The sequence below is a fragment of the Cervus elaphus genome, chromosome 5, assembly GCF_910594005.1.
Source record: "Cervus elaphus chromosome 5, mCerEla1.1, whole genome shotgun sequence".
Classification (NCBI taxonomy): Eukaryota; Metazoa; Chordata; class Mammalia; order Artiodactyla; family Cervidae; genus Cervus; species Cervus elaphus.
The window spans coordinates 96,053,817-96,080,882 of record NC_057819.1 but is presented as its reverse complement, the minus strand read 5'-3'; the positions used below and the strand labels follow the sequence as shown (position 1 = coordinate 96,080,882).

Here is a 27,066-nt window from a genome sequence, read left to right as displayed (position 1 = left end):
ATTGATGATATAAAAATAAGGATTGTTACCTCTTTTTGAACCCATAAACAATAAAAGCAAATAAAGTACTAATTAATGCACACTACTTCTAAAGCAGTATAATAATATTTGTCATACTTTTGTAATTAAGATTTTCATTCATATTACTTAATGTATTAGGGTGAACCATATACATTAGGGTTGCCAATCTTCAACCATTTTCAACTTATAAAAATGGCAAAAAAAAAAAGACAATTATTTATAGTTTTAACCCGGTATGTGATTTTAGAGGCTTTTAGATCCACTTGAGTTTTAGTGACTATAAAATTCACCTTCATAGTAGCTACTTTCGGAGAAGGCAATGGCAACCCACTCCAGTACTCTTGCCTGGAAAATCCCATGGACAGAGGAGCCTGGTAGGCTGCAGTCCATGGGGTTGCAAAGAATTGGGCACGACTGAGCAACTTCACTTTCACTTTTCACTTTCTTGCATTGGAGAAGGAAATGGCAACCCACTCCATTGTTCTTGCCTGGAGAATCCCAGGGATGGGGGAGCCTGGTGGGCTGCTGTCTATGGGGTTACACAGAGTTGGACACGACTGAAATGACTTGGCAGCAGCAGCAGCAGTAGCTACTTTGCATATAAACAAGTAAATGTTAAATGTGTATCCCCTTAGTCTGAAATTTCTCTTTAAAAATAATGTGCAGTTGGATGAACTTCAAATGACACAGGAGTAATTATGATGCTTGGTGAAAAAGTGAAAAAAGGAGGATACAGATTATGTATTGCTAGTGTAACTAAGCTATGTTATAAAGCAAGAAATAGGCAAAGCGTTACTGCGGTTGTGTACTAGTCTTTATGTTTGAAGATACAAGGTAGATCATATTTAAGTTTGGATATTTAAATAAGCTTTATTGAGGTATAACTTGCATATGGTTACTTTCTCCAATTCAAGTGTATGATTTGATGCATTTTGACAAATGTACACATCACCACCACCACAGTCAACATATAAAACATTTCCATCACCATAAAAAAGTTCCCTAGTGGCCCTTTGCAGTCTCTTCCTACCCTACCCAACCTCTGGTGGTCACTGGTTTTTCTATCATAGTAGTTTTGCCTATTCTAGACATTTTTTTTTCTTTTTTTTTTTTTTATTCTAGACTTTTAAATAAATGGATTTTTGTCTCTAGCTTTGTATTGTAAATATTTTTACTTTTCTATGTATTATGAGGTTTTGACTGATCTTGCTAGGGTAGATTGCCCCTCCCTGGGCTCACCGATCTTAGATACAGCAAAGGACCCAGCCTGCCTGAGTGAGCCTTGGATCTGCAAGGCAGATAGATCCCTACTCTATCTGCCCCCTCAGCCCAGGAAGCCATCTTCCTTTGCCTGATGATTCAAGGGCCAGATGCCAGGTGCCTGGGGACTCCTTCACAGCCCAGAGCCCTTGGAGGTTATTCACACTAGCTGATCCTAAACTGTACCCCATGCCTTGCCTTGCCTGTCCTGAGGAAACCGCAATAGAGGCCGTGGCCTAAGCACTCCCCTCACTCCTGTTGTCTGCTTCCTGACCACCCTAGTGTCTTCCCCATGTGACCCTGCATGGCGATTTCTGCTGGTCTCTGGGATTTGTTAGTACAATAAACTTTTTTTTCTGAGGCTGTTTCCTCATTACTGTAAATGACCCAATGCAAAACAGGCTTTCATATAACATGCATTGTATCCATAGTGTCTCCCTTTGTATTGCTGAGTATGCCATTGTGTGAATCTACCAGAATTGGTTAATCCACTCACCAGTTGATGGACATTTGGACCCTTTTCAGGTTTTGGCTAGTATAGATAACACCACTATGAACATTTGCAAACAAGTCTGCGTGGACTTAAGTTTTCCTCTATCTTGAGTAAAATACCTGGGAATAGGATTCCTGAGTCAGGTTGCCAGGCTGTTCTCAAGTGACTGTACTGATTCCCATTCTCACCAGCCATGTATGAGAGTTCCAGCTGACTCCATTTGATGTTGCCATTACTTTAAAATTTATCCATTCTATTGGTTTTATAGTGATGCCTCGTTCTAGCTGTAAGTTGCATTTTCCTGATGACCAGTGATGTGGGGCATCTTTGCATGTGCTTGTTGGTCATTCCTGTCTCTCTCTCTGTGTTAGACTTTTTTATATATATACATATATATATATATATATATATATTTTACTGGATTCTAGAGAGCTCCTATTTACTCCTGCTCCTATACCTTCCCCACAGTCAGTATCCCTCATCAGATTGGGACATTTGTTAAAATTGATGAGCCTACTTCAACACTTCGTTATCACCCAGAGTCCATCGTTTACATTCAGATTTATCCTCTGTGTTGTATATTCTGTGGGTTTGGACACATGTATATTTATAGTTATCCATCATTACAATATACATAATATTTCTACTGCCTTAAAAAATCCTCTGTGCTCTACCTATTTACCCATCCCTCCCAACTACTGATCTTTTACCATCTCTATAGTTTTGCCTTTTCCAGAATGCCATGTAGTTGGAATCGTACACTATGTAGCATTTTCAGATTGGCTTCTTCAACTTAGTTATGTATATATGTTTTCTCCATGTCTTTTCATGGCTTAACAGCTCATTTCTTTTTAGTGCCAAATAATATTACATTGTCCAAACGCACCACTGCTGAAGGGCATCTTGATTGCTTCCAAGTTTTGACAGTTATGAACAAAGCTGCTATAGACATCTGTGTGCATATCTTTGTGCGGACATAAGTTTTCAGTTTCTTTGAGTAAATACCAAGGAGCACGATTGCTGGATCACGTGGTAAGAGTATATTTGGAAGACTCCCAGAGTGGCTCCACCTTTTTTGTCTTTCGACTGATAGAATGAGAGTTTCTGTTGCTCTGCATGCTCACCAGCGTTTGGTGTTGTCAGTGTTCTGGATTTTTGCGATTCTGGTAGGTGTGTAGGGGTATCTCATTAGTTTCTGTTTCCTTAATGACATATGATAGGGAGCGTCTTTTCAAATGCCTGTTTCTCATTTGTATTTCTTCTTTGATGGGTGTCTTGTTAGAGTCTTTGGCCCATTTTAAAATCAGATTGGTTGTTTTCATATTCTTGAGTTATAAGTGTTCTTTGTATATTTCAGATAACAGATAGGTGTTCCATATTTTCTCCCAGTCTGTGACTTGTCTTTTCACTCTCTTGACATATCTTTCACAAAGCTTAATGAAGTCCAGATTGTCAATTATTTCTTTGATGCATCCTGCCTTTGGTGTTGGTATCTAAATCATTGTTACTGCCAATTCCAAGTTCATCTAGTTTTTTCCTATATTATCTTCTAGGAGTCTTATGTTTTACATTTAGGTCTGTGATCCATTTTGAGTTAATTTTTGTAAATGATACAAGGTTGTGTATAGTTTTGGGTTTGGGGAGTTTTTTTTGCATATGATGTCCAGTTCCAGCACCACTTGTTGAAAAGATTATCTTTGCACCTTTTCATTTCTGATATTAGGAATCTGTGTCCTCTCTTTTTGTTTTTTCTTTTCTCCTTAGTCTGGCTAGAGGCATATTGAATTTATTGGTCTTTTTAAAGGACCAACTTGTGACATAATTGATTTTTCTCTATTGATTTCCTGATTTCAATTTTTATTATTTCTTGTGTTTGCTTTGGATTTAATTTACTCTTTTAGCTTCCTGAGGTAAAAGCTTAGATGATTGATTTTAGATTTTTCTTTTCTAATGTATTCATTCAATGCTATAAATTTCCCTCTAAGTACTGCTTTCACTACACAAACTTTAACAAATTGTATTTTTTGTTTTCATTTAGTTCAAAATGCTGTTTAATTTCTCTTGAGATATCTTCTTTGACCCATGTGTTATATAGAAATATATTGTTTAATCTCTAAGTACTTGGGGATTTTCTAGCTCTCTTTCTGTTATTGAGTTCAAGTTTAATTCCCTTGTGGACTAAGAGCAGATGTTGTATGATTTTTATTCCTTTAAACTTTGTTAAGATGTATTTTATGGCTCAGAGCAGTCTATCTTGGTGAATATTCCGTGTGATCTTGAGAAGATGAATAGTTTATATATGTCAGTTATATCCAATTGATTGATGGTGTTGTTGAGTTCAACTGTGTCTTTACTTATTTTTGCCAGCCAGGATCTGTCCGTTCTGATAGAGGGTTGTTGAAATTTCCATCTCTAATAGAAGATTCATCTATTTCTTCTTGCAGCTCTATCAGTTTTTACCTCATGTAGCTTGATGCTCTGTTAAGTACAAACACATTAAGGATTGTTATGTCTTCTTGGAGGACTGTCCCCATTTTAGCTTAGAATAATGCCCCTCTTTATTCCTGATAACTTGCCTTGCTCCGAAGTCAGCTCTGTCTGAAATAAGTATTTCACTTCTCTCTCTTCTTGCTTGCATAGTTTCTTAACACAAATTGGATGTAATTCTTATTTATAGGTAAGGTATATCTTTTTCTGACTTCTTTGAGGATTTTTTTTTAAGCTTTGATTTTATTCAAAGTCATACACCTAGGTGCAGTTTCTGAATATTTTTTTCTGCTCAGTGTTCTCTCAGCTTTCCGGATCTGTGGTTCAGTATCTGACCAAATTAATTTGGGGAAATTCTCAGTCATTATTGTTTCAGATATTTCTTCTGTTCTTTTCTCTTTCTTTTCCTTCTAGATTTCCATTACACAGATTTTACATCTTTTGTAGTTGTCCCACAGTTCCTGAATATTATATTCTGGTTGTTGTTGTTTTTTTTTTTTTTTTCCTCTCTGCTTTTCACTTTTGGCAGTTTCTATTGAGGTATTCCCAGACTAAAGTCTTTCCTCAAGCTGTCTCTAATCTACTAATCAGCCCATCAAAGGCGTTGTTCCTTTCCATTACAGCGTTTTTGATCTCTTTCATTTTTCTTCGGTTCTTAGAATCTCCTTCTCTCTGCTTACATTATGCATCTGTTCTTGCATGCTGCCTACTTTATCCATTAGGGCCCTTAGCATCTTAATCATAGTTATTATATTCCTAGTTTGATAACATCCAATATCCTTGCCATGTCTGGTTCTGATGCTTTCTCTGCCTCTCAGACTCTTGTGGGGTTTTTTTGCCTTTTAATATATCTTATAATTAAAATAGGAAGACATGATGTACTTGGTGAAAGGAACGGCTCTTATAGGTCTTTAGCAATGCCATGGTAAGGTGTGGAGGAGGGGAAGCATTCTGTAGTCCTCTGAGTAGGTTTTAGCCTTTCAGTGACCCCGTCCCTCTGGGTTGTGAGCTACACACATGCTTCTCTGTTTTTTCCCCTGCTTTGGTGGGAAAGGATGTCTAGAGTAGGCTGGAGTTGAATGATAACCCCTCCTCTGGGTCAGTCAGGCTCTGATAAAACCCCAAGAGGTCAGGCTCTGGCTAATTAGTTTCTCCTGGGGGCAGACTTTTTTAAGAACAGGATGCCCTAGTCTAATTCAAAATGGTTCCTTTTCCTCTCCCCCAGCCAGAAGCATAGGGGACGGTAAGAGCCTGGTCAAGCTCGCAGATGATAGTTACTAAAGCGCGGGGTCCCTGACGAGTGGGCACCCGGGAGGTTTTATTTCTCAGGCTGTCAGGGCCGAGTCTCTGGCACCTGTTAGTTTCAGTCCAGGTTTCTCCACCTCAGCACTGGTTGTTCCTGTGGGGATGTTTGCAGGTGGGCTTCTGCTTTAGTAAGTTGTGATTCTTTGTATTTGTCTGCCTATCTCTAATTTGGGGCCCTATGAATACTTCTGTCATGGATTTAAGAAGAGTTGATTTTTGGTTTGTTCGGCTCTTGTTAAGACAAAGTGGTGACTTCCTGCTTCTTACACATGGCTTATGGGATCTTAGTTCCCCGACCAAGGATTGAACCTTGGGCCCTTGGCAGTGAGAGCGTGGAGTCCTAACCCTGGACCACCAGGGAGTTCCTCCTTTCTGTCCTTTAAAGATGTTGTTCTGTTGTCTTCTGGTTTGCATTATTTCTGATGAGAGGTTGATATTAAATATTTGTGTTTATCTTTCTTCTTTTGAACAAAAAGTGTCTCTACCCTCTCCCTGATTTTAAGATTTCCCTTTTGTCTCTGATTTTTGGTACTTTGATTATGTGGTTTGGTTTGGTTTAATTTTTATTTTATATTTTATAGTTGATTAACAGTGTTATGTTAGTTTCATTGTCAGCAAAGAGATTCCATTATAGGTATCTGTTTTTTTTAAATTCTTTTTCCATTTAGGTTGTTACAGAGTATTGAGCAAAGGTCTTTGTGCTATACAGTGGGTCCTAGTTGGTTATGTATTTTAAATATGGTTTTATTTTATGTTTCTAATGTGTGAAGTTCATTGAACTTATATACGTTTATAGTTTTTATCAGTTTGGGAAAAATTTTGACCTTTTTTTCCAAATACTTTTTGTCCCCCTTCGCCTCTTTTCTGAAACTCAAGTTATGTGTACAGTTTGATACCGTCCCATTGGTCACTGGTGCTATGTTATTTTTTTCATCTTTTTCTTTTTTCCCCCTCTCTGTGCTTTATTTCAGTTTTTGTTTTTGTTTTTTTTTGCTGTGTCTTCAAGTTCATACATCTTTTCTTTTGCAGAGTCTAATATGCTGTTAATCCAATCCAGTGAATTTTTTATTTGAGATATTGTAATTTTCATGTCTTGTAGTTCCGTTTGGTTAGTTTTTATACCTTCCTTCTTTGCCTCATCATGTCCATGTTTTGTTATGGGACATACTTCTAATAGCTGTTTTGATGTCCTCGTCTGCTAATTCCATCATTTCTTATTTGTTTGTCTATTTCTAATGATTGATTTTTAAATCCTGTTTGTGAGTCATTTTCCTGCTTCTTTAATGTCTGGTAGTTTTTGACTAAATGCTGGACACTGTGTCTCTGATGTGTGGGGGTGCTCTGTTTCATTGTATTCCTTTAATGAGTTTTGGACTTTGTTTTGCTGCTTATATTACTTGTGATCAGTAGGATCCTTTTTCAGGTTTTGTTTTTGTAAGCTTTATTAGTGCGGACACGAACAGCCTCTTGCCCCTTTAAAAGCAGCATCCTTTTCAGGATTCTGCTGCTTGCCCCCCCCTTTTTTAACAAGGGCTTTCTGCTGTAGCTAGTAGAACCACAAACTAGCTGTCTAACCACAAAGCCAAGTCCTGGCTGTCTGGAATCCAGGAGTTGTTCAGCTTACTGTTTTCTGAGAGTTCTTTCCCTGGCCTCCACCCCCCAACATAGACCGTTATTCTGCAGAATATTCCAGGGAGCTCCTCTGCAGACATCCAGATTTCTCTCCCTGTGCAGCTCCTCCTTCTTTCTCTTTTGCTCTTCAGATTCTTACTGCCTCAGCCTCTCTGGGCTCCAGTCTGTTTCAACAATTCAGCAGGATTTTTGGGTTCTATTTTAGTTTCCTTTCCCTGCATTGGAGCTTGGAAATTTCCTCCAGGCAGTAAGCTCTGGCAGTTGTGAGGCTTACCTTGTTTTTCTCTCTGAGATCATAGGTCTTCACTGCAGTTGTCAAATCCTGAAAAATTGTTTCATATATTTTGTCCAATTTCCTTTTGGCAGTTTTCTTACTAATTAATCCGCCATAGCCTGAAGCAGAAGCATATAAATTTTATACTCTGCAAACTTTTTAGAATAATCAGAAGAGATAAAGTCTGTCCTTTTATGTTTTAACCAGTTCACTTCATCTTCATATTCCCTCTCCTGTATTTGCTATAGAGAAAACTGATTTCATGTTCTCTTGAAACTTTAGTGCAATATATATTCTTATTTGCAGGTGAGTGCATATCTCAAAGTACAGGTCATACTGGATTTTACAGTTTGTCTTAATATGATGTGGGGGGGTGTGTATCCTTGTTTTTGTTATTTAGTAACTAATTTCTGTCCCATGAATGGCCTTCATTCTGAGCATTGTAAGTGAGACCCCTCTCTGTTTCTACATACATATATCCCTAAATAATTGGAGAAACTAAGTGACTTTTGTTTAAGTTGCTATGGGCATGTTTTCCTTCTCTAGATTTATTCTCTGTCTAAAGACATTATATACAATTCTTGGTTTTGTCACTTGTAACTTAACTCAGTATTTGTTTGCTACTCTTCTCATCTTGTTGGCTTGAGTAATGCTTGGTGTAAAAATGTAACCACATAAACAGTGTTTCACTTGGCTGCTTTTTTTTATTCTCCTAGATGGTATAGCTGCATGCTGGGAAAGAAATGCAGCCTGGCTCCTCTGAAGGAAGAACTTCGCATACAAGGGGTAAGGCTTTGTCATTACTATTCCGGTGTGTCCACTTTTGATGGTACTTGAAAATAGAATTTTCCTGTATACCAAAAAACCCTAAATGTGTTTTTTGTTTTATTTTTGCTTGTCCATTGCTTGTTTGGTTTTTTGAATGATGTAATTTTGGAGCTAACAGGGAATTTTTGCAAATCACCAAAATAAGGCCTTTTTTTTTTTTTTTAAGGCCTTAAAATGGAGACTACATAGCTATGTCTAGCAGGCTTTGGAGGCTCTCTTTCCTAAAAAAGAAAATAAAAGAACATTTGAATCGTTTCACCAGTAGTTCTCTGAAGGGCTGTGTTTTGAGTGTTTCATATATCTAACCTCGAACCCAGAACTGTAAATTGTCTCTCATGTTTCATGGGAGGAAAAAAACTTACAACTTTGTTGAGATGGCTGGACGGCATCACTGATGCAATGAACATGAACTTGGGCAAACCCCAGGAGATGGTGAGGGACAGGGGGGCCTGGCGTGCTGCAGCCCATAGGGTCACAAAGAGTTAGACACTACTGGGCAACTGAACAACAACAACGATTTACTCATTGGTTATTAGGCAGCTAGGCATAGGTGTTTTTGGATGGTAGCATTCGCTAACTGATAAAAAGAAAGACCAAACTATAATTTAAAATGAGGCAGCAGCCAGAAACATATTAGTAGAACTAATAAAATGATTCGATGCTGTGTTTTTTGGTTTCAGGTTCCTAAAGTCACCTATACTGAATTCTGCCAGGGTCGGACAATGAGATGGGCTTTGGCTTGGAGTTTTTATGATGATGTAACAGTACCAGTAAGTTGAGACCTTCCTTTAGCTTTGCTGAAATCCAGTACATGGTGGGTTTTAGTAGGTCATAAATCCACTAAATCTGTACTGTCTTGTTTCCCTGAAGTTTGCCCCAAATGCTTACATCACAACAGAAAGTGGTTGTAAACCAAGCACAGTCCTGGAAGGCTGTCTGTGGTGACCACAAAATCTTTCTCTCTGAATCTGTGCAACTCAGTGATTCTTTTTTTTTTTAAACCTCAGTGATTCTTAATCAGAAAATATAAATGAGTTGGAAAAGGATCTTTTACCAATTAAAAAATTCAAATACAAACACCTGTGGGTATGATTTTTCTGTTGGACATTCCTCAAGAATTGAAATTGAAGTCTATATTCTTTTATCACTGCTGTTTTCCTAGAGTAGCTGTCTCCTAGGGTTCCTGTGGATATAGAAATTGCCATTTGGGATTGCAGGCTTTTGATGTGTAAAACTCAGAAATCATTCGAGTAAAGGATCCTGTCTTGACTTTCAGATGAGCACTAGAATATTGATGAGTTTTGAAGCTGGGTGATATAGTTCATTATCCTATTTTGTCTACTTTGCATGTGCTTGACCGTGAACATTCTTCTGTAATTTTATGATCCACAAAATTCTTATTGTTCTCTGTGCTTGCTGCTATATGCAAAAGAAAAATGTTTCTGAACTGGTTAGCCGGAATAATTTTTCTAGGCTACATAAGAGGTGGTAATAGAATAGCATCTGTTTGTTCTCACTTCTCCCCTGGAAGAAGGATTGACTTCTTGTTCCCTGGAGCGGTCCACCTTAACGTTCATGCACCCGTTGCTCAGCTTGAGCTGTTGCTGCCCCCAGTATTTATGGAGGCCTCGTACCTGGTCCTGTCCACCGTCTCCAGTCCCCTGTCCACACCATAGGCTTGTCCTGGGTGCTCCTCTCCCAAGGTCTTGGCCACACTTTGTCTCCAGAGTCTCTCTCAAGTGTTACAGGCTCTCTTGCGGGCTCTCTCTGTAACTCTGAGCCTCTTTCCTTCTGTAGGGCAGAGGAGTAGAGATGTGCGGAAGTATTAGGGGGCCATTTGAAGATGTTTCTGAATACGTGAGCTCAGATTTGAAACTCAGCCTTCCCTTCCTATGTTCTGCAGCTAGGTGTGCTGCTGGGTTGAAATAAGTTTTCCCAGTCAAGTCTGCATGGCCTGTCTGATGGAAGCCCAGACTGCCTCTGTGCCATGAAGTAGGGTATCCAGAGGTTAGTGTTTGAAATACTCACTGATTACCAAAGATGGTTGTGCTTTTTTTGACCTCCCTTAGGGATTATCCTTTCTGTCGTCTTCTAGAATAAGAATACCAGGGCTTTCCCACCAACTGGTTAAAATCGTTAATAATGCCCTGGCTTATCCCTATGCAGACACTAACAGCTGCAGGCAAATGGAGCTGCACCTGTTTCCGAGTGCTTTCTGTTGAACCTGCTTTCCACACTTGTTGGCACCGCAGGCAGAAGAGCTGATAATGAGCTCTGGCACCCTCCGGGCCATCTCCAGGACCGGTGACACCCTTGCCCTCTTGGATTAGCAGCTATTTCAGATCAGAGTATCAAAGAGCACTGTGTTTCTGTGGTAGTAAAACCAGCTTACTTTGAAAAGGAATCAGCTAAGCCTTCTTCCCTCCCTCCCTGTCTCTTAGGTCATCCTCGAGTCCTGTTCATAGTTTCAGCCATGAAAGAATGCCTCTTGCTAAGGGCCCAGGCTTCTGCCACACCAGAGTACTCATCCCCCCCAACCCAAAGCTGTTAATAATGCATTCCCAAGTGTTCCATTAGGTGCACTTAAACTGCTACGGGGAAAACGGCAGTTTCTGATTTGTGGTAACCCAGCAACAGTTCCTTAGCACTGGTGCCCTCGCTCGGCAGCTGCTTTCCCAAGGGTAGTCCCAGGGCCCTTGGGAGGGCTTCAGTGGGCTGCCCTCTTGGTTCTCCTTCCCGCCACCTGGACCTCTCCCTGCCGTTTGAATCGGTCGTCTCATTTTCTCCTCTTGCTCCTGTCACTACGGTGGGGAGGGAGGAGCATGTGCTGTAGGTGAGGAGAGGAAGCCAAGGACTGGAGCTGGTTAAGCAGAAACATTGACCTACTTCCCCGCCCCACCCCCATTCCCGCCTTTTTAGGGTAAATGTGCAAGTTACTATGGCAACTTCTGTTTCACTTATTTCAGGCCTACTGGCTTGCTTCTGTTGGTGCTGAATGCTGAAAAATTCTAATTTGCTGCTGATTCAAGTGCCCACACTAAGCCCATTGCTCGTCTGGATTTATTTTAACAGCCAAAAGACGAGTCCTACTGTTGATAAAATTGTGTCTGTTCATTTCCGACTGATGACAAATATAAGGAAGCATATCATAAGGACTGTTCCTTACAGAATTTTAACAGGCCACTGAGAATGCCTCTTTGTCCGAGCTTCTTGCATTGCCCAAGGCATTATTTTAGCTTTGCTTTGCTTTCAGAAGTTTGACACTTGTTAAAAGAAAAAGGGGAAATAATGTGACTCTAGTAAATGGTGTGTACTCTTGGTCTGGGCATTGCCCAGGAACTCTGGTTTTAAAAAATGAGCCCCCTCTGCTCAACACATTTCCTCTGAGCCTGGGTCTTTCTTGTTCAGGGAGTCATAACTAGAGGGCTTTCTGGAGAACAGATGGAGGGAAGGGGTCAGATTAATTAGGTAGCCTTGTTAGTGTCAGAATGGGGTTCTTCTGACAGCGCTCCACTGCCTAGTCCACACGCTTTCAACTCATTTCAGATAGAGGAGGGGTTCCGTGTAGGTGCTCAAGGGGTGACTCTTGGAGACAGGTATCAGGCTGGTACCCAGGGCTCTCTTTCATTTTAACCAGAGCTGATCTGCTTTTGTCAGTTTTGTGTATTGATTTTATTTATTGAAAGGATTCTCCTGTTAAGACATGGTTAGAGGGGTTCTCTGGCAGTCCGTGTTTAGAACTCTGCGTTTTTACTGCTGAGGGTGCAGGTTCAGTCCCCTGTTGGGGAACTGAGATCCCATAAGCTGCTCATTGTGGCAAAGGGCCGGGGGTTGGGGCGGGGGGGGGGGGGGGGGGGGGAAGGACATGGTTCAAAAACCAGTACTGTACCAGACTATAAATTATGCTGTAAAACTGATGTGATGGTTAGGGATCTGAACTGTTTAGCAAAACCAAAGCTAAGGCTCCTTCTCTTGTTACTTTTCTTATTGTGACATTCATTGTGATAATACCAAAGAAATAAGATACCATTTCCTATCGCTTACAATGACTAGTTTTACGAATGAGAAGTATGGATACAAAAGTTTATATGAGTGAGTACTTAAATGAATGGTAGGAACCAGAATGGTGGAGAATTAGGGCATTCAGAAAAGAAAATGGTTCAGCCTGGTAGGACTTCATGGAGGAGGAATTGTCAATGTCTGACTCATAGTTGGTGCATAGTGAGTATTTGTTGAGTGTTAAAAGGAATATGATGTAGAACTTCTACTAAGGAACAGCATTGCAAGCATACTGTTAATCGGTATAGTAGATTTCAAGCACCAGAGATAGTCTTTGTTAGAATGTGAATGCTTCACACACATTATGTCATTTTATTCAAACCTGACAGTAATCAAGTGGGTGGTATTATCCCCACTTTCTAGATGAGGAAATTGGAGACTCTAAATTTAAAGTCAGGTTGAAGCCTTGCTTAGTCTGATTTTGCAGCCTAAGCTCGAAGTCACTGTGCTGCCCGGGGACTGCCCTTTGTTCCAGTCTAACGAGGTGTTACCTACTCAGCAGCCCCTCAGCAGCTTGCTATAAACCCATCCCAGCCACTTTCCATGTAACGGTCACCTGGATTCATCCGGAGCTCACCTTTCAAAGAAAGGATGGCTCCTCGTGGCTCCTTGCTCCTCCCAAATCTGTCTTTGACTTCCCTTCCATCCTGATCACTCCCTGTTTTCCTGATTGTGCTGCCTTCTACGGTATTAGAAGTTACACAGTCTTCTCATGATGCCAGGGTCATCGCTGACTGTCATTACAGCCTTTGCTCACAGCCCTTTGATCCTTTCTGTGAACTTCCTTCACTGCAGTCCAGCTCACTTCCAACTTCTGCATAAAGGCTTCTTAACCATGCAGCCCATAGAAATCTCTCTGGACCTGTCTATATATATTTATGTATTTGTCTGTGCTGCTCTTAATTGCGGTATGCAGGATCTTCAGTTGCAGCATTCGGGCTCTTAGCTGCTGGGTGCAGGATCTGGTTCCCCGACCAGTGGTTGAGCCGTGGCACCCTGCATTGGCAGCACAGAGCCTTAGCTGCTGGACCACCAGGGACGCCCCTGGATTTATCTCTTTCAGTCATTTGGATTCTGCATGAACTTACTTCTGACATAGTTTGTACTGGTATTTTGTTTAACGGTGGCATGGTGGATTACCCTAAAACCATTGCAGAGTGTATAGAAACTATCTATCTTTAGGTTGAACAGGTACTTCTCTAAGTTTTTGTTTCTTTATCTGTAAGTTGGGGGTTACTGATAGTACCTGCCACATCAGGTTTTGAGGATTAAATGTACTTAACACAGTGCCTGATATATATAGTAGGTGCTCGGTAAAATATACTGTATTATCATTTCCCACCATTCCTTCTCACTGCTCCTGTATTTGATGTCCCAGTAATGCTGAGCTGCCCTGATGATTCTAAAGCAGATCTTAGAGTGTATTATTTCATCTATAACCATTTTCGCATTTATTTACAAAAGGTGTTTCATTTTACTTTGTGTTTTTAGAGGTTGCCTTTTTGTGTGTGCATTTTAGTTTTGTTTGGTAATCGTGAAAGATACTCACACGTGGTTTCAAAATCAGATCTCAAAAATGACACTGTTGGAAGTCTAGCTTCATTCTCTTGTCTCTTTCACCCCAATCAATTCTTCTTCTCTAATTTATCCTCCCATTGTTTTTAGTTGGGTTGGTTGTTTTAATATAAGAAAATACACATATAGTTATAGCCACCTACTTTCTTAGACAGCGTTCTACATAAACTTTTTTCCTTTTATTTTTTTTTTACTTTGTATTGTTTTTACATATATCTAGGAATGATTACCGGAGAAGGCAATGGCACCCCATTCCAGTACTCTTGCCTGGAAAATCCTGTGGACAGAGGAGCCTGGTAGGCTGCGGTCCATGGGGTCTCTAAGAGTCAGACACGACTGAGCGACTTCACTTTCACTTTTCACTTTCATGCATTGGAGAAGGAAATGGCAACCACTCCAGTGTTCTTGCCTGGAGAATCCCAGGGACAGGGGAGCCTGGTGGGCTGCCGTCTATGGGGTCACACAGAGTCGGACATGACTGAAGTGACTTAGCAGTAGCAGGAATGATTACAGGACATTTTAAAAACAGCAACCAGTCAGATTAGACAACAACAGAAATGACACTGGGCTGTTAATAAAGAATCCATACTTTTAGAGAGCAAAATACTTAGTCCACTTCATGGCAGCAGAGCTGATACACATGTAAAAAAGGTAAGCTGGTCTGACCGTCCGTCCCAGCGTACCTCTTGTGTGTATTCCAGCCATGTGGCAGTGCTGGCCCCTTGGCCTTGTTCTTCCATAAGTAGTAGCCTGTGCTGAGTAACAGCTCACAGACACTCGGCTTGTTCCTGGAGGACCTGGAGCGGCAGCCATTCAGAATGTGGCAGAGCAGGGAAGACCCCTGTGTGGTAGTCAGGAGCACGCCTTTCCCCTCAAGACCATTCTGGAAGCTGCTCTGTCTTATCAAGGAGGCCGTGGCTTCATGCTCAGCAGATCTTAGTGAATGACCCTCTTCTTGTCCTGCAGATATGAGGGAGATGTGTGTTCTACCTTAGCCGCAGTTAGCAGCAGAGCTTCAGCAGAATGGCAAATGCTACACAGATTTGTATCAGGTTACACCTGATTTGAAAGTCTTCTGACTGGTTGTACACTTAGGTCTAGAAATTAAAGGAAGAGTGAAGATTTAAGCAATTTAAAGACAACTGTTAAGACTCCGCACTCCCAATGCACGGGGCCTGGGTTTGATCCCTGGTCAGGGAACTAGATCCCACATGCTGTAAGAATTCGCATGTTACAACTAAGATATGTGTAGCCAAACAAATATTTTAAAAGAAAAAAAAAAGAGCTCTGCTAGGTAAAGCATATTTTTAAAATGTAAGAACTATTTTTGCCCAATTCGTGGTTTCAGTGTGGTAACACTTGAGGCTCCTCCCATACTGATGATTATTCATTGAATCCTTGCAGTGTAAAAGATACAAAGCCTATATTCTCTGCAGAATTTACAACTCCCCACCAAACTGCTTTCACCCTGTAATTTCAGCTGGGTGATACAGTAGTTCATCTTCTAACACAAAATCGGTTGTAAATTCACCTTCTGGTTTTGTACATTAAACTGAATTAATCATTATTGATTTTTTAAAATTGTGCTTTAAAATGTTAAATTGTTACTTTGTCTTCTAAACTATGACAGTTTGAGTATAGCACTCTTCATTGAAAATATTTGTGGTCTGAGATTTAAAAGCATATTCGCAAATTAAGATCATCTCAGTTGGGGAAAAACAGCTTCTATTTACTGGTGTTGTGACAGCAGTTACCTGCTGTTGAACCTGTGTGGGGTTGAATTTAACTATTAATTTATTAGGACCTGCTCCTGTATTTTACTCTGGCCCTGCCTACTGAGAATTTTCAGTATGAGCAAGAAAGGATGAGGAATGATTGCTATAAGCCAGACTTAAGTTAATCTTTAATCACTTATAAAAGCTTTTAGAGTTTCTAAAGTATAAATTATCTGTCTCTTGAGTGCTTACCTAGTTTCTATAATAAAACTAGGGAATTCCCTGGTGGTCCAGTGGTTAGGAATATGCGCTTTCACTGCCAAAGGTGCAGGTTCAATCCCTGATTGGGGGACTAAGATCCCTAACCTGTGTGGCATGGCCAAGAGTAAAACTAAATCCTGAGAATGTGTGTGTGTGTGTGAAAACAATTCACTAAAAATCTTCAGAAACACCAGATTTGTTGATTGACCATTATATATGGAACATTGGAGCCAGGATGCAAGGTGAAGGAGCCATATATGAGATGGAGAAGTTTTCATTTTTGTTCTAGTGTAACAAGGCAACAAACTGTCTGTTTTGCTGTTTCTGAAAGTGGGTCCTTGAGAGAGCTCTTGTTAAGTTTGATGAGGGTGCATTTCTCTCCTTTAAGTTCTAGAAAAGCCCATTCTTACTTTTGGAGGAGAATATTGCAGGAAATGACAGGCACAGCAATATCTTCACATTGCTGGTTGGAATTTGTAAGCACAAATGATTCCGCCTCTGTCCAAAGAGAGATGAGGCGCTATCCTTCCAGCCATATTTGTAGATGCCCATTGGTGTGCTGTCAGGGATGGCCCTGCGACAGTGACCTTTCCATGGTAACAGCCTTGGATGTCAGGAAGCAGAAAGAATAATTTGATTCTTGTTTCCCATCCTCCTCCTACATACCACCGTCTTTTTTCACCCCCAGTTTAATAATCATATCTCAAGCTCCTCAGTGCAAAGTTTAGGCTCTCAGTAACTGGAGAAATTGTGTTTCTTATGTTGGGCAATTGAGTAATAACAGTGCTGCTGTGTTGGTGCCCATATGAATTTGTCTCATCTTGCCTGAAACATAAATTGAGCAAGTTCAGACCTCAGGGCTTAGAGTCTGCCGTTCATTTCTCAAGAGCAGCTTTCTTACTCATACACACACCCTTTGTTTCTGGTCCTTTTCTTTTAAGCTTGTTTTCTATTCTTTAACTTCCCTTTTTTATTAGTTAATATCTGGTATAAAGAGAAAATGTTGATTGTTTCTAGGAAATACCATCTAAGAGTGTTCTAGCATAGAATAAACTGGCTATTTTCTTGTGTGTATGGGCGTAGGGAGTTGCTAGTTAGTTCCTATAAGGCCTCACCCAGTAACTGGACCTCACTGTGTGTGTATTTATGTGCTCTGTCACTGTTTCCAGGGACAGTCGTAGTTCACAGCCACACAATTATCAAATACTTCTTTTTTTTTTTTTAGAAGATCTTCAGAGCTGACTGGGTATTGTCTCTTTTTGAGCCTTTTTATAATCCTGCTCATTTTGATCCTAACTTCAGAATTAGCCTAAACTCTTTTTTTAAAATTTTGATAAAATTTGTCTACAAGTCAGTCTCTTAAAGTGTCCATAATTTATCTGATCTTAGCTAAGAGTCTAACTTAAAAAAAAAAAAAGTTACCTTTTACTTGAAAGAAATAAGCTTTAAATTGAGCAGTGTCATTTGGTGTTTAAAATGGAACTTGAGTCCCTCTAGTGGTAAGAGTGTAGTTCACTTTTCAAGCTTGAAATTTAAAGAAAGACGACAGTCTTGAGTTACGTGGAATCAGCTTTCAAATCCACTGTTCTTGCGGGTGCTCGTGTCCCCTCTCCCCAGCCAGTAGGCAGTGCATAGGTGGGCACTGGCTTGGCCCTGACATGCTTGGATTCAGCGTCCTCTTCAGCCCATGCGATCCTGGTGCCCTGGTCGTTCCTAGCATGTGATTTCACAAACTGCCACTCACCAGCTGCTCTCTTTCAACAAGTCTCAGCACGTATCAACTCGGGCTCCATGGTGGTGATTTTAAGCCATGCATTTTTTTTTTTTTTTTTTAAATAGAAAGGAACACAGTGCCCTTGGGGTCCTTGAGTTGCCTTGAAAGAAATAGTTGCACAGGCCTGTTTTGGGCATAGCAGGTAGATGAAGGACATTTAGTAACCAGAGGAGTTACATACTGATAGAACACAGGCAGAAAGTACCTGGGTTTGGGATTCAAATCCTAACTTTACAAATACTAACCATGTGACCTCAAGCAGATTCCATCGCTGCTCTGTATCTTAGTTTTTCCCATCTATAAAATGGGGAGATGGTAAACCCATTTTGCACAGTTGTTTTAAGTATTAAAAATAAACATGCCAAGGCCTTTGTTCTTTTTTAGGGCTCTGCAGTTGGTAGCAAAGGTCATGGAGATTCCCCCAGCTGAATTCATTATAATGCATGAGATTTGATTATTTGGATGACCTTCCCCTATTCTCCCGTGCCCTCTTTTTCTTTCAGTCACCACCCAGTAAGCGAAGAAAACTAGAGAAGCCAAGGAAGCCCATTACGTTTGTAGTCCTGGGGTCTGTGATGAAAGAACTAGCCCTCAAAGCCTCATCTCTGGGCCCTGAAACAGTGGAAGGCATTGTGGTTGTGACAACATGGATTGAAAAAATCCTCACCGATCTGAAGGTACCTGGTTGATAAGCACACTGAAGAAGTACTTAAAATAATCTTTTTTCTTTTCTTTTTTTTTTTTTAAGGAGTTTTCAGAGGAGAAAAGTGATCTATAAAATTCTGTTTTTCCTCCAAACAGGTCCAGCATAAACGAGTTCCCTGTGGAAAGGAGGAAATCAGCCTTTTCCTAACAGCCATAGAAAACTCCTGGATTCACTTAAGGAGGAAGAAAAGAGACCGAGTGAGACAACTGAGAGAAGTGCCCCTAGCTCCCAAGAATGTGATCGAAGCCCTGGAAGAGAAAAAGTCTCCCCCCAAAGAGTCTGGCAGTAGCCAGGATGTGGCCCAGGGCCCCCAGGAGAGTGCCCTGGGGGGGCCTGCTCCACCAGAAGGCGAGTCTGCCACTGTGGGGGGCCACAGCCCCAGCCAGGACGCGCTTTTCCAGGAGGAAAACCCAGAACCCACGGAGGATGAAAGGAGTGAGGAAAAGGGGGACATGGAGGTCCTGGAAGGTTGTAAAGGCTCTAGTAATGGAGCCCAGGACCACGAGGCTCCTGAGCCCTTCAGCAGCCCAGTGTCTGAAAAAGGGAACCATCTCCAAGGAGTGGCTGGACGTTACTTATTCAAGTGTCTGATAAACGTTAAGAAGGAGGTAGATGACGCCTTAGTTGAAATGCACTGGGTTGAGGGCCAGAACAGGGATTTGATGAACCAGCTTTGTACTTATATACGTAACCAAATTTTCAGGCTTGTTGCTAGTTAACTCCAAAATTCTTGCACAGTTGGGCAAGTTCTGTAAAGCAGCTTGCTTTGAAGAGTGGCCTGGGGTGGGGGTGGCAAGCTGAATTCCATCATTAGCCCACTGTAACATTATGTGGAATTGTCTTAAAAAAACCAGCAGATGAGTCCATTTTTAAACAACCCCCTCCTTAAAAAAAAAAAAACAAAAAACTACAGGGCATTGTAGTATGGTAATTCAGAGAAAGAACTGTGGTGATCAGCATCAACAGAATGCCATTGGTAAACTCATAAGGGATTTAAACCTGACTTAAGCTGATCACCTTGACTTCAGACTGGTTTTCTGAGGCCAAAAGGATTATTTTTGCAGTCTGATCCTGGTCAGAACTTAACAGTGCATCCTGCCTTCTGTGTCAGCCTTGGTTGCTTCCTGAGAAGGGGTGACTTTCTCACCCCTGCCCTCCTCCCTCTCCACCCCATGGAGGTGGTATACCAGGGCAGATAGCCCTATACCCTCTTCTAAAGTCACTTTCAAGACTAAAAACTTCGGGTATATATGATTGATGACCCCTGTGTCAGTCCTGAGAAAGGAACTAGCCTTTTGAGAGTCAGGGAGAGAAAGCTCAGTAATGCCAGGAAGAAGGCCTGATCAGGGAGCGCCTGGGAACATCGGAGACAATCGGCACATTCCTGACTCTGGTCTGTTTTGGATGTTGCTTGTTTCAGAAACAGAATTAGGTAAGCAAAACTGCCGGATGTAACTGCGATGCAGCAGAATGAAGCCATACCCGTGCCTCCAACCTGTTTAAAGAACTGTTTTGTAGCAGTTTGACTGGTGTGGATTTTTTTTTTTAATTTGTTTTGACATTTGAAGTGGAGCTAATATAAGAGTATTCAGAATTGAAAACTGTCAGTCCTGTTTGAATCCTGGGGTTGGGGAAGATCCTCTCTTGGCTTTGGATGGGTGAGTGATTGGTGACGAAAACGAGAAATGGAGCACGATGTACTTACATGTAGTGAGTTGCTTAAGAAAGTCCCAACTATTGGCAGACAAGTTATCGCTGATAAGAGATGGTTTTGGCAGGGGAGTTTGTAATCCCTTCTGTGTTTACCTGTTACCATTGGAGAATTCTGAGGCCAGGGTAACTGTGTTCTTAAAATATGTTTCTAATTGTGGTGTTAGGGCTCAGCAGGAATACCTCTGGGAAAGGCGTCTCTTTTTTGTCCTCTTGGTGTCTCGGTTACCCTCTGCTGTGCTTGACTTTCACTGCTTAATTTTATACCAGCAGCCGAGGGTTCTATTTATCCTGAAATTTTTGTGTATGGTGCCACTGCTCCTCACTGTCTGCAAAGAAGACTGCGGCGGAGTAGTTAAGCCACATTTTTGAAAGGTGGCTGTTGGTTGGGGCATAAAACTGATGACCTTGGCATACTTTGGCAGCAGCTAGACCAGTCCATCTAGAGGAGGCAGTGGCAACCCACTCCGGTTCTCTTGCCTGGAGAATCCCAGGGAGGGTGGAGCCTGGTGGGCTGCCATCTATGGGGTCGCACAGAGTCGGACACGACTGACGCGACTTAGCAGCAGCAGCAGCAGGAGACCAGTCCTTCAGCAAAGATACTGGAGACGGAAATAGGACCATATCATACCTCCCCGTGGCAGTGGAGACAGAGCTGCAGCAGAGAACGTACGAACCAGCCTGTGTTCTAGCCTGGTCCATGGACCTCTGGAGAGCCCAGAGCCTCCTGGGCTATTTCCAGAAGCTCTGTGGACATGTTTGGGTTTTTTCCTGGAGAGAAGGTTCCCCGACTTAAGAGGAGCTACTGACTCACTGGGGGTTAGGAACCGCTATGCTGGTCCAGCCTCGACTTTGACAGGAAAAGGAAACTTAATGCCCAGGGTCCCACAGAGTCCAAGATTCAGCACAGGGCCTTGAATTCCGGTGGTCCAGTCATCTCCTCCATCCACCCACACCATCCTGCTCTCCTCGCCTCTTATGACACATTGGAGTCATATGCTGGACCTAAGGCTAGTTTCTATCTTGATCAAATTTTAGGATAAGTGAGTTAGGTAACAACTCTTCACTCAATAAAGTCGTCACTGTTTGCATGTTTGTTTCACTATAAAGGAATAGTACATGCTCATTAAGGATTTGGAAAGATGAAAGGAGAAAACAGCTTCAGTCACCCCTCGTCTCAACCTTCAGGAGCATAGCCACTGTTGGTATTTCAGTGTTTCCTTCTAGTCACTAATCTCTCTCTGTAGATGGGGTGTGTGAGTGTTTGGGTTCAACTTTGGTTGTGTTCATTCTGTATATTCACCTTACGCTTTTTTCCTCCATGTTGTCACAGGAGTGTATTATTTATACTCCTCACTTGTTCACAATGTATTTCAGCCACAGTATTAGCCTTTGTTAACTCTAGTACTTAGAGATTCCCAGAGAATCCTCTGTGGACCTGGAAGCACAGAAGAGGTGTCTTATGTCTGTGTATGTTTGGACCCCAGGTTTGAGGCCTGGTGCAGTGGAAGGTGTTTTATAGTTTAAGCTGATGCTCTTAGAATTTAAGAAGTATGTGATGACAGAACCTTCCACTGCTGGAACTGTGAGTAAGTGCCATTTTTGCATTTGTGTGTCTTCAGTTCCTTCTCTGAGAAGAATAGTTTATTTCCATCTAATGAAAGAACATTGAAACATTTTTAAAAGACATTTAAAATCCTTTCACTTATGCATATACTTTATAATTGTGTGATATGGGATAGCCTACACCTCTGATAAAAGGGGAAAATGAAATTTTTTTTTTTTTTAAAGAAATAGATTACTGACCTGTGTGTCATAATGTTGAGTGATAACTGCCTAAGTGTCTGGAGGTCAAGTTCATGTTGATGGATTGGTATGAAATTCAGTCTTTGTGGTATTATCTTAAATTCTGTTCTGGTCCCTGGCTGGGCGTCTGATTTCTTGATAACCAAAGTGGGAACAGAAGCAGGACTTGTTTTCCAAGGAGGGGAATAAGCTGCTTTTGTTCTTTGGAATCTGCTTTGCTTCCAGCAGTGGGTTCCTTCACCCCACATCCTTGCCCAGCTATTCACACACCAGAGCATCACTGCTTGTCCTTGCAGGGTCGGTGTCTCTGTGGTGGAGTTTAAGCTAATCTTAAGGGAGTGTGTGGATGATATATACTTAAAATGTTAGTATGTATTTTTAAAAACATAAAACCTGTCAAAAGCTTACCATATGAGTACATCAGCTTCTAAGCTCTGACGTGTAGTAAAATTGCAAGGGGTGGAAGAGATGCAAAGGCCTTTAGAAAATTCTAGGCCTCCTTAAAGAAGCCCCTCCTTCTTACTTAAACCCAGGTGTTTTCCGCTGCGGCCACACGAGGGCGTATTTGGCTTTTTTATCAGCTCCACGGTGGGCGTGGATAAAATTGTGTCCTTGGTATTTTCTTGAAATATCCAGTCACTACTCAGATAAATTGGAGAAGGAAATGGCAACCCACTCCAGTATTCTTGCCTGGAGAATCCCATGGACAGAGGAGCCTGGTGGGCTACAGTCCATGGGGTCGCAAAGAGTCGGACACGACTGAGTGACTGCCAGGCCAGACTCAGATAAATATTTTTATGTAAGCAAGTACATTTTTACGTTAAAAAACTTAGAGAGATGAAAGAAAGAAGGAGAAACTCACCACCCTGTGGTCTGGGCATAAGTTTTCAACCTTTTTATGTTTCTTTATGGTTCCAGATGATTTAAAAAATTTTTTTCTTTCCACCTGTCCGACTACTATAAAATATACCCAGGCTGTGTTAGTCCTTTGGATCAACTTTTTATTGGCCTCTAGTTAATGGGGGTGCTGGAGGGGGACGTTTCATGATTTTACATAGTAACTTTTCTAAAGCTACTATTTGTGTCGCAGGAAGAACAATAGAGCCTTAAGAAAGAAGCTGCTTTCAGCATTCCTAAGGAGTGCTCTGAGAGAAGGAAAGTCCCAAAGGTGCAGCACTTTCACAGCCACATCTCTTTTGGAGAAGTTGGCGCTCAGGAGAATCAGTTTGCTGAATGGGCATTAAGCCCAGTAAAAACCCAGAGGAGGCTTACTAGTGAGGATGGATTGGCCTCTGCCTCCTGGAGCAGGGCGTTGATGGTCTTGAACCTTCTCATGCTCCCGGGTACAAACCTCTTGGTGCTCGTGCCAGCACCATATTAAGGAAACCTGTGGGGGGCTCACCCTGCGAGCAGTGGGACCTCACACACATACCAGAGGGTTCCTGCTCTGCTCTGCAAAGACATTCAGATCCTCTGCTATGACTCACCCAAATGACTAAAACAGCAGTTTATTTTTTTTAATTGCTGGTTGGAACGGCTAATGCTGCCTTTTGGAGGCTTTGCTTTTATTGCAGGGGACCGTGTTGTGACTGAAGGCCTCGCGCCTCTGAATGCTCTCTGAGGTGCAGCCTTTTCTCTGCCCTCTCAGCCCCCAGCAGAACCGTCAACAGAACCGGCAGACTGTCAGGGACTCTGGGCTCTCTTCAGGGAAGCGGGGGATCACGGGTGCTGCTTAGGAGCCAGGGAACTGAGATAAGGCGGAGTGGGCCAGAAGGTGCAGGGACATGGAAAACAAAGAAGGGCACAGACTTCACAGTTCATCAGAGTCTGCATTCCAGTTCCACTTACAGGGTCAGTCATTCTCACTGAGGCTTGACTTCGACATACAAAAGGTGCTGGATTCTCACTTCCAAGAGTCCTAACAGCAGTTAAGTGAGAGGAATACTAAAGCCCCTTGGAAGAGTCTATAAACAAGGGGTAGGCTCATTGCTTCTTAGTCTCTCTTGAATTTTCAGTTTCTGGTCAGAACATCTATCAAGAGACTCAGGTGAAAAAGCCAGGACCTCAAGTGTGTCAGTGCAAGTATAGATTGCCACTCTGACTGAGAGCAGAAATCCAAACTTCGGTGTAGTGGGAGGATAAACGGAACCAATACTGATTGTCAGTCCTCTATGTCAATTGTCTGACTTAATAACCTGGCAAAGAGGCATGCAGTCCCTGTGTGGTTGTGTAAATAGGTGGCAGCTCAGAGAGCTTAAATGACTTGCCGTAAGGTTGTTTACAGGGACTTGACCTCAGGTCCGAGATAGGAGACAGGGATTTCTTTTTTTTTTTTCTCATTTATTTTTATTAGTTGGAGGCTAATTACTTCACAACATTGCAGTGGATTTTGTCATACATTGACATGAATCAGCCATGTAGTTACATGTATTCCTCATCCCTATCCCCGCTCCCACCAGAGACAGGGATTTCATACCAGTCTCAAGATTCCTCACGAGTGCTACACTTAGGATGGAAATGGACTCCTAGGCCCCGTGGACCCATCTCTAGGGAAGGAAGTTTCAATGATACGACACAGGGAAGAGAAAATCAAGTCTTAACCAACTCTGCCATTGAGCATTTGAAGGTCATATTATTTTCCAGCCTTTGATCAATGAGCAAGCTTTAATAAAATGAAATTGCTTATAATTAGTTCTTAACTTACACTACCAAATTTTTATAGAATTTTGTATTTGGCAGTAGTACAGATAATTAAGTCGATAGTGAAACCACAATCTAGTGCAAGCACACATTGGATCAGAATCAATGTAAAATAACTGATAATTAGGTAATGACTCTTTGACAATGCATAATTGTATAATAAGGGGAAGAAGGTTTTTTTAATCTTAGGCAGCATCAAATATTTCACTTACGGAAAGCAAAGCTGATAGACTTTCAAATCTTGCTACAGAAGGGTAACAGTCATAAAAAACAGCAAGTCACCTTCCCCAGGTAAGGGAATGGACTGTGTGAATCTGGAGAAAAGGAAAGGCTGCCTGCCATCTGGTGGGAATTCAAGGAGTGTGGCTGAGAGTGGAGGAAACAGAGCCAGGAAATTCCCAGCTGGGGGAGCCTTGGCCAGCTCCAGCAGCCAGCCCGCCCCCAGGGGAAGCTGTCCTGCGAGCACCGCTGAGCCTGGGACAGTGGGTAACCTGCCCCGCTACGTGTGTGATTCCAGTGGCTCCATGTCTCTTGCTGGGAAGTGGGCATTCCCAGTCTGGTCAGGATCCCTAATTGAAGTCTCTTTGTCCCAGGATTTGCCTTCAGGGGGCCAGATGCGGGGGCTTCTGGAGCAAATGCTGGCCTCTGTTTCGTTAATGGACACTCATTCAAAAGGGAACTATTTCCTCATCTTCTACCCCAGGGGCCAGATAAGAAGGGCTGGAGCTCCCACTCCCACTGGTGGAGCACTGCTGCTATCAAGTAACTTGTGTTCGATGTCTGCTGGTTACTGCCGTGCAGAAGTAGCTGCCCAGTGATGCTGGATCTTATTTCTTGAGGAAAGCCGGAAATCCAGATTTATGAGAAGTTTACTTGATGGTAAATCTTGACAACGAATTCAGTATTTTACAGAAACCTGGTCGACCATCAGTTTGTGGCCTGTTCTACCACCAAGTGGTAGAACTTAACCTAAATATTTGCTGCCTCCACTCTCCTAACTCGTTTATTTCAGCCACTGAAGTCTGGTTGCTGCTTCCCCACCTCTTTAAAGAGTTCTCACCTCGTAACAGGGAGAATCCCGAAGATTCTAGTAGCCATGGGCCTGGTTTGTGCTTTTCTCTCACTCATGGCCAACCTTATCCACTCCATGACTTTATACTGCACTCCTGCATTCTTCACAGGCAAATCTAGGCCTTTCCTGAACTTTCACTTTCCACATGCCACACCTCCTGCCGGACATCACCCCCGGGACCATGGCTGTGCTAACTCAACTGATCTGCACCTGCGTCTCCAGTATTCACCACCATCCAGCCGCCTGTCCAGAATAGAAATCTCTGCTCCTCCCTCTCCTTCACCACTAGGGTCTAAAAATCTTCCACCTGAGAAAGATCCTCCCAATTCCAGCCCAGCCTCTTCCTCCAGCCCTGGTGCCACCACCTTAGTGCCCTTCTGCGTCTCTCACCTGTATTGTGAGGGTCGCCTGAACCGTTTCTGGGGGGTTGCAGAGTTAAGCAGCAGGAAAAGCGGGTTGGGGAGAGGAGTGAAGAAACAAGAAAAACTAGGATGGGAAGTAGACCCAGCGCCACCGGTCAAGTTAGTTGAGATCAAGACTCGTGTGAGGCTCTTCCTGGTCAAGCACGCCAGAACTTTCCCCTGTTTAACATAATTTCATTTTATAAAAGTGATGTTTTCATTAGAAGATATTTAGAAAAGAAGGAATAAAAGTTTTCAATTCCACTACTCAAATGGAGTTGTTTTACATTTTGTTATCGTAGTATTTTTATATACATGTATATTTTTAAACAGCAAATGTGCAATCAGCGGTCTGTGTTACTGTTTCATAAATGTTTTCATTCAGCAATATGTTGTGATAACTTTTTCCTGGTTATAGAATTAACCTGTGTGTCATAAACTTGTGAAAATAAAAGTTACCAGAGGTTGCACTGCCCGAAGACAAGCACCAGTAATATTTTCGTTTATATCCTGTTTTCTTCACATGCCGTATTGTGTCGGCACTTCATGAAACCAGTTGTTCCTTATTGGAAATCGAGATTTTCTGGTTTTCACTTTTGTACGTAATGCTTTAGTGAATATCTTTGTACAGAAATGTTTGTGTGTTTTCTTCCTGCTTTAGGATAAATTTGCCTAAGAATTACTGAAGCAGAAGAGATAATGTGCTTTTAAAGACTTTTCCATATATTACCAGTTGGCTCACTGAAAAAGCTATTCTCCTTTACCATTTCCACAAGTGCTTGTCTTTACCACACATTTGGTAGCACCAGAAGGCTAATTTTTAAAAATCCTTTTATCAACTGATCGGCAAGAATATTTTCATTGTTTTAGTTTTACTATGGTATTTGCAAGGCCAGACATCTTCAGGTATATATTTATGTTCATATAGTTTTTGTTTTATGAATTATAAATTACGTCCTATGTTCTCTTTTCTATCCAGGTGTTCAT

At 41.8% G+C, this 27,066-nt stretch overlaps 1 protein-coding gene across 4 annotated transcripts in view; it reads left to right on the top strand.

Annotated features, from left to right (window-relative positions):
* METTL16 (methyltransferase 16, N6-methyladenosine) overlaps positions 1-26,573 on the top strand; it is a 68,108-nt gene extending 41,535 nt beyond the window's left edge. For all 4 annotated transcript variants that reach the window (XM_043903390.1, XM_043903388.1, XM_043903392.1 and 1 more), the window contains 4 exons: positions 8,189-8,258; positions 8,981-9,070; positions 18,188-18,361; positions 18,486-26,573. In XM_043903390.1, coding sequence (XP_043759325.1) covers positions 8,189-8,258; positions 8,981-9,070; positions 18,188-18,361; positions 18,486-19,109 — 958 coding nt within the window. In that variant the 3' untranslated portion in view covers positions 19,110-26,573. The remainder of the gene's footprint in view (positions 1-8,188; positions 8,259-8,980; positions 9,071-18,187; positions 18,362-18,485) is intronic.
* Positions 26,574-27,066: the final 493 nt, after the last annotated feature.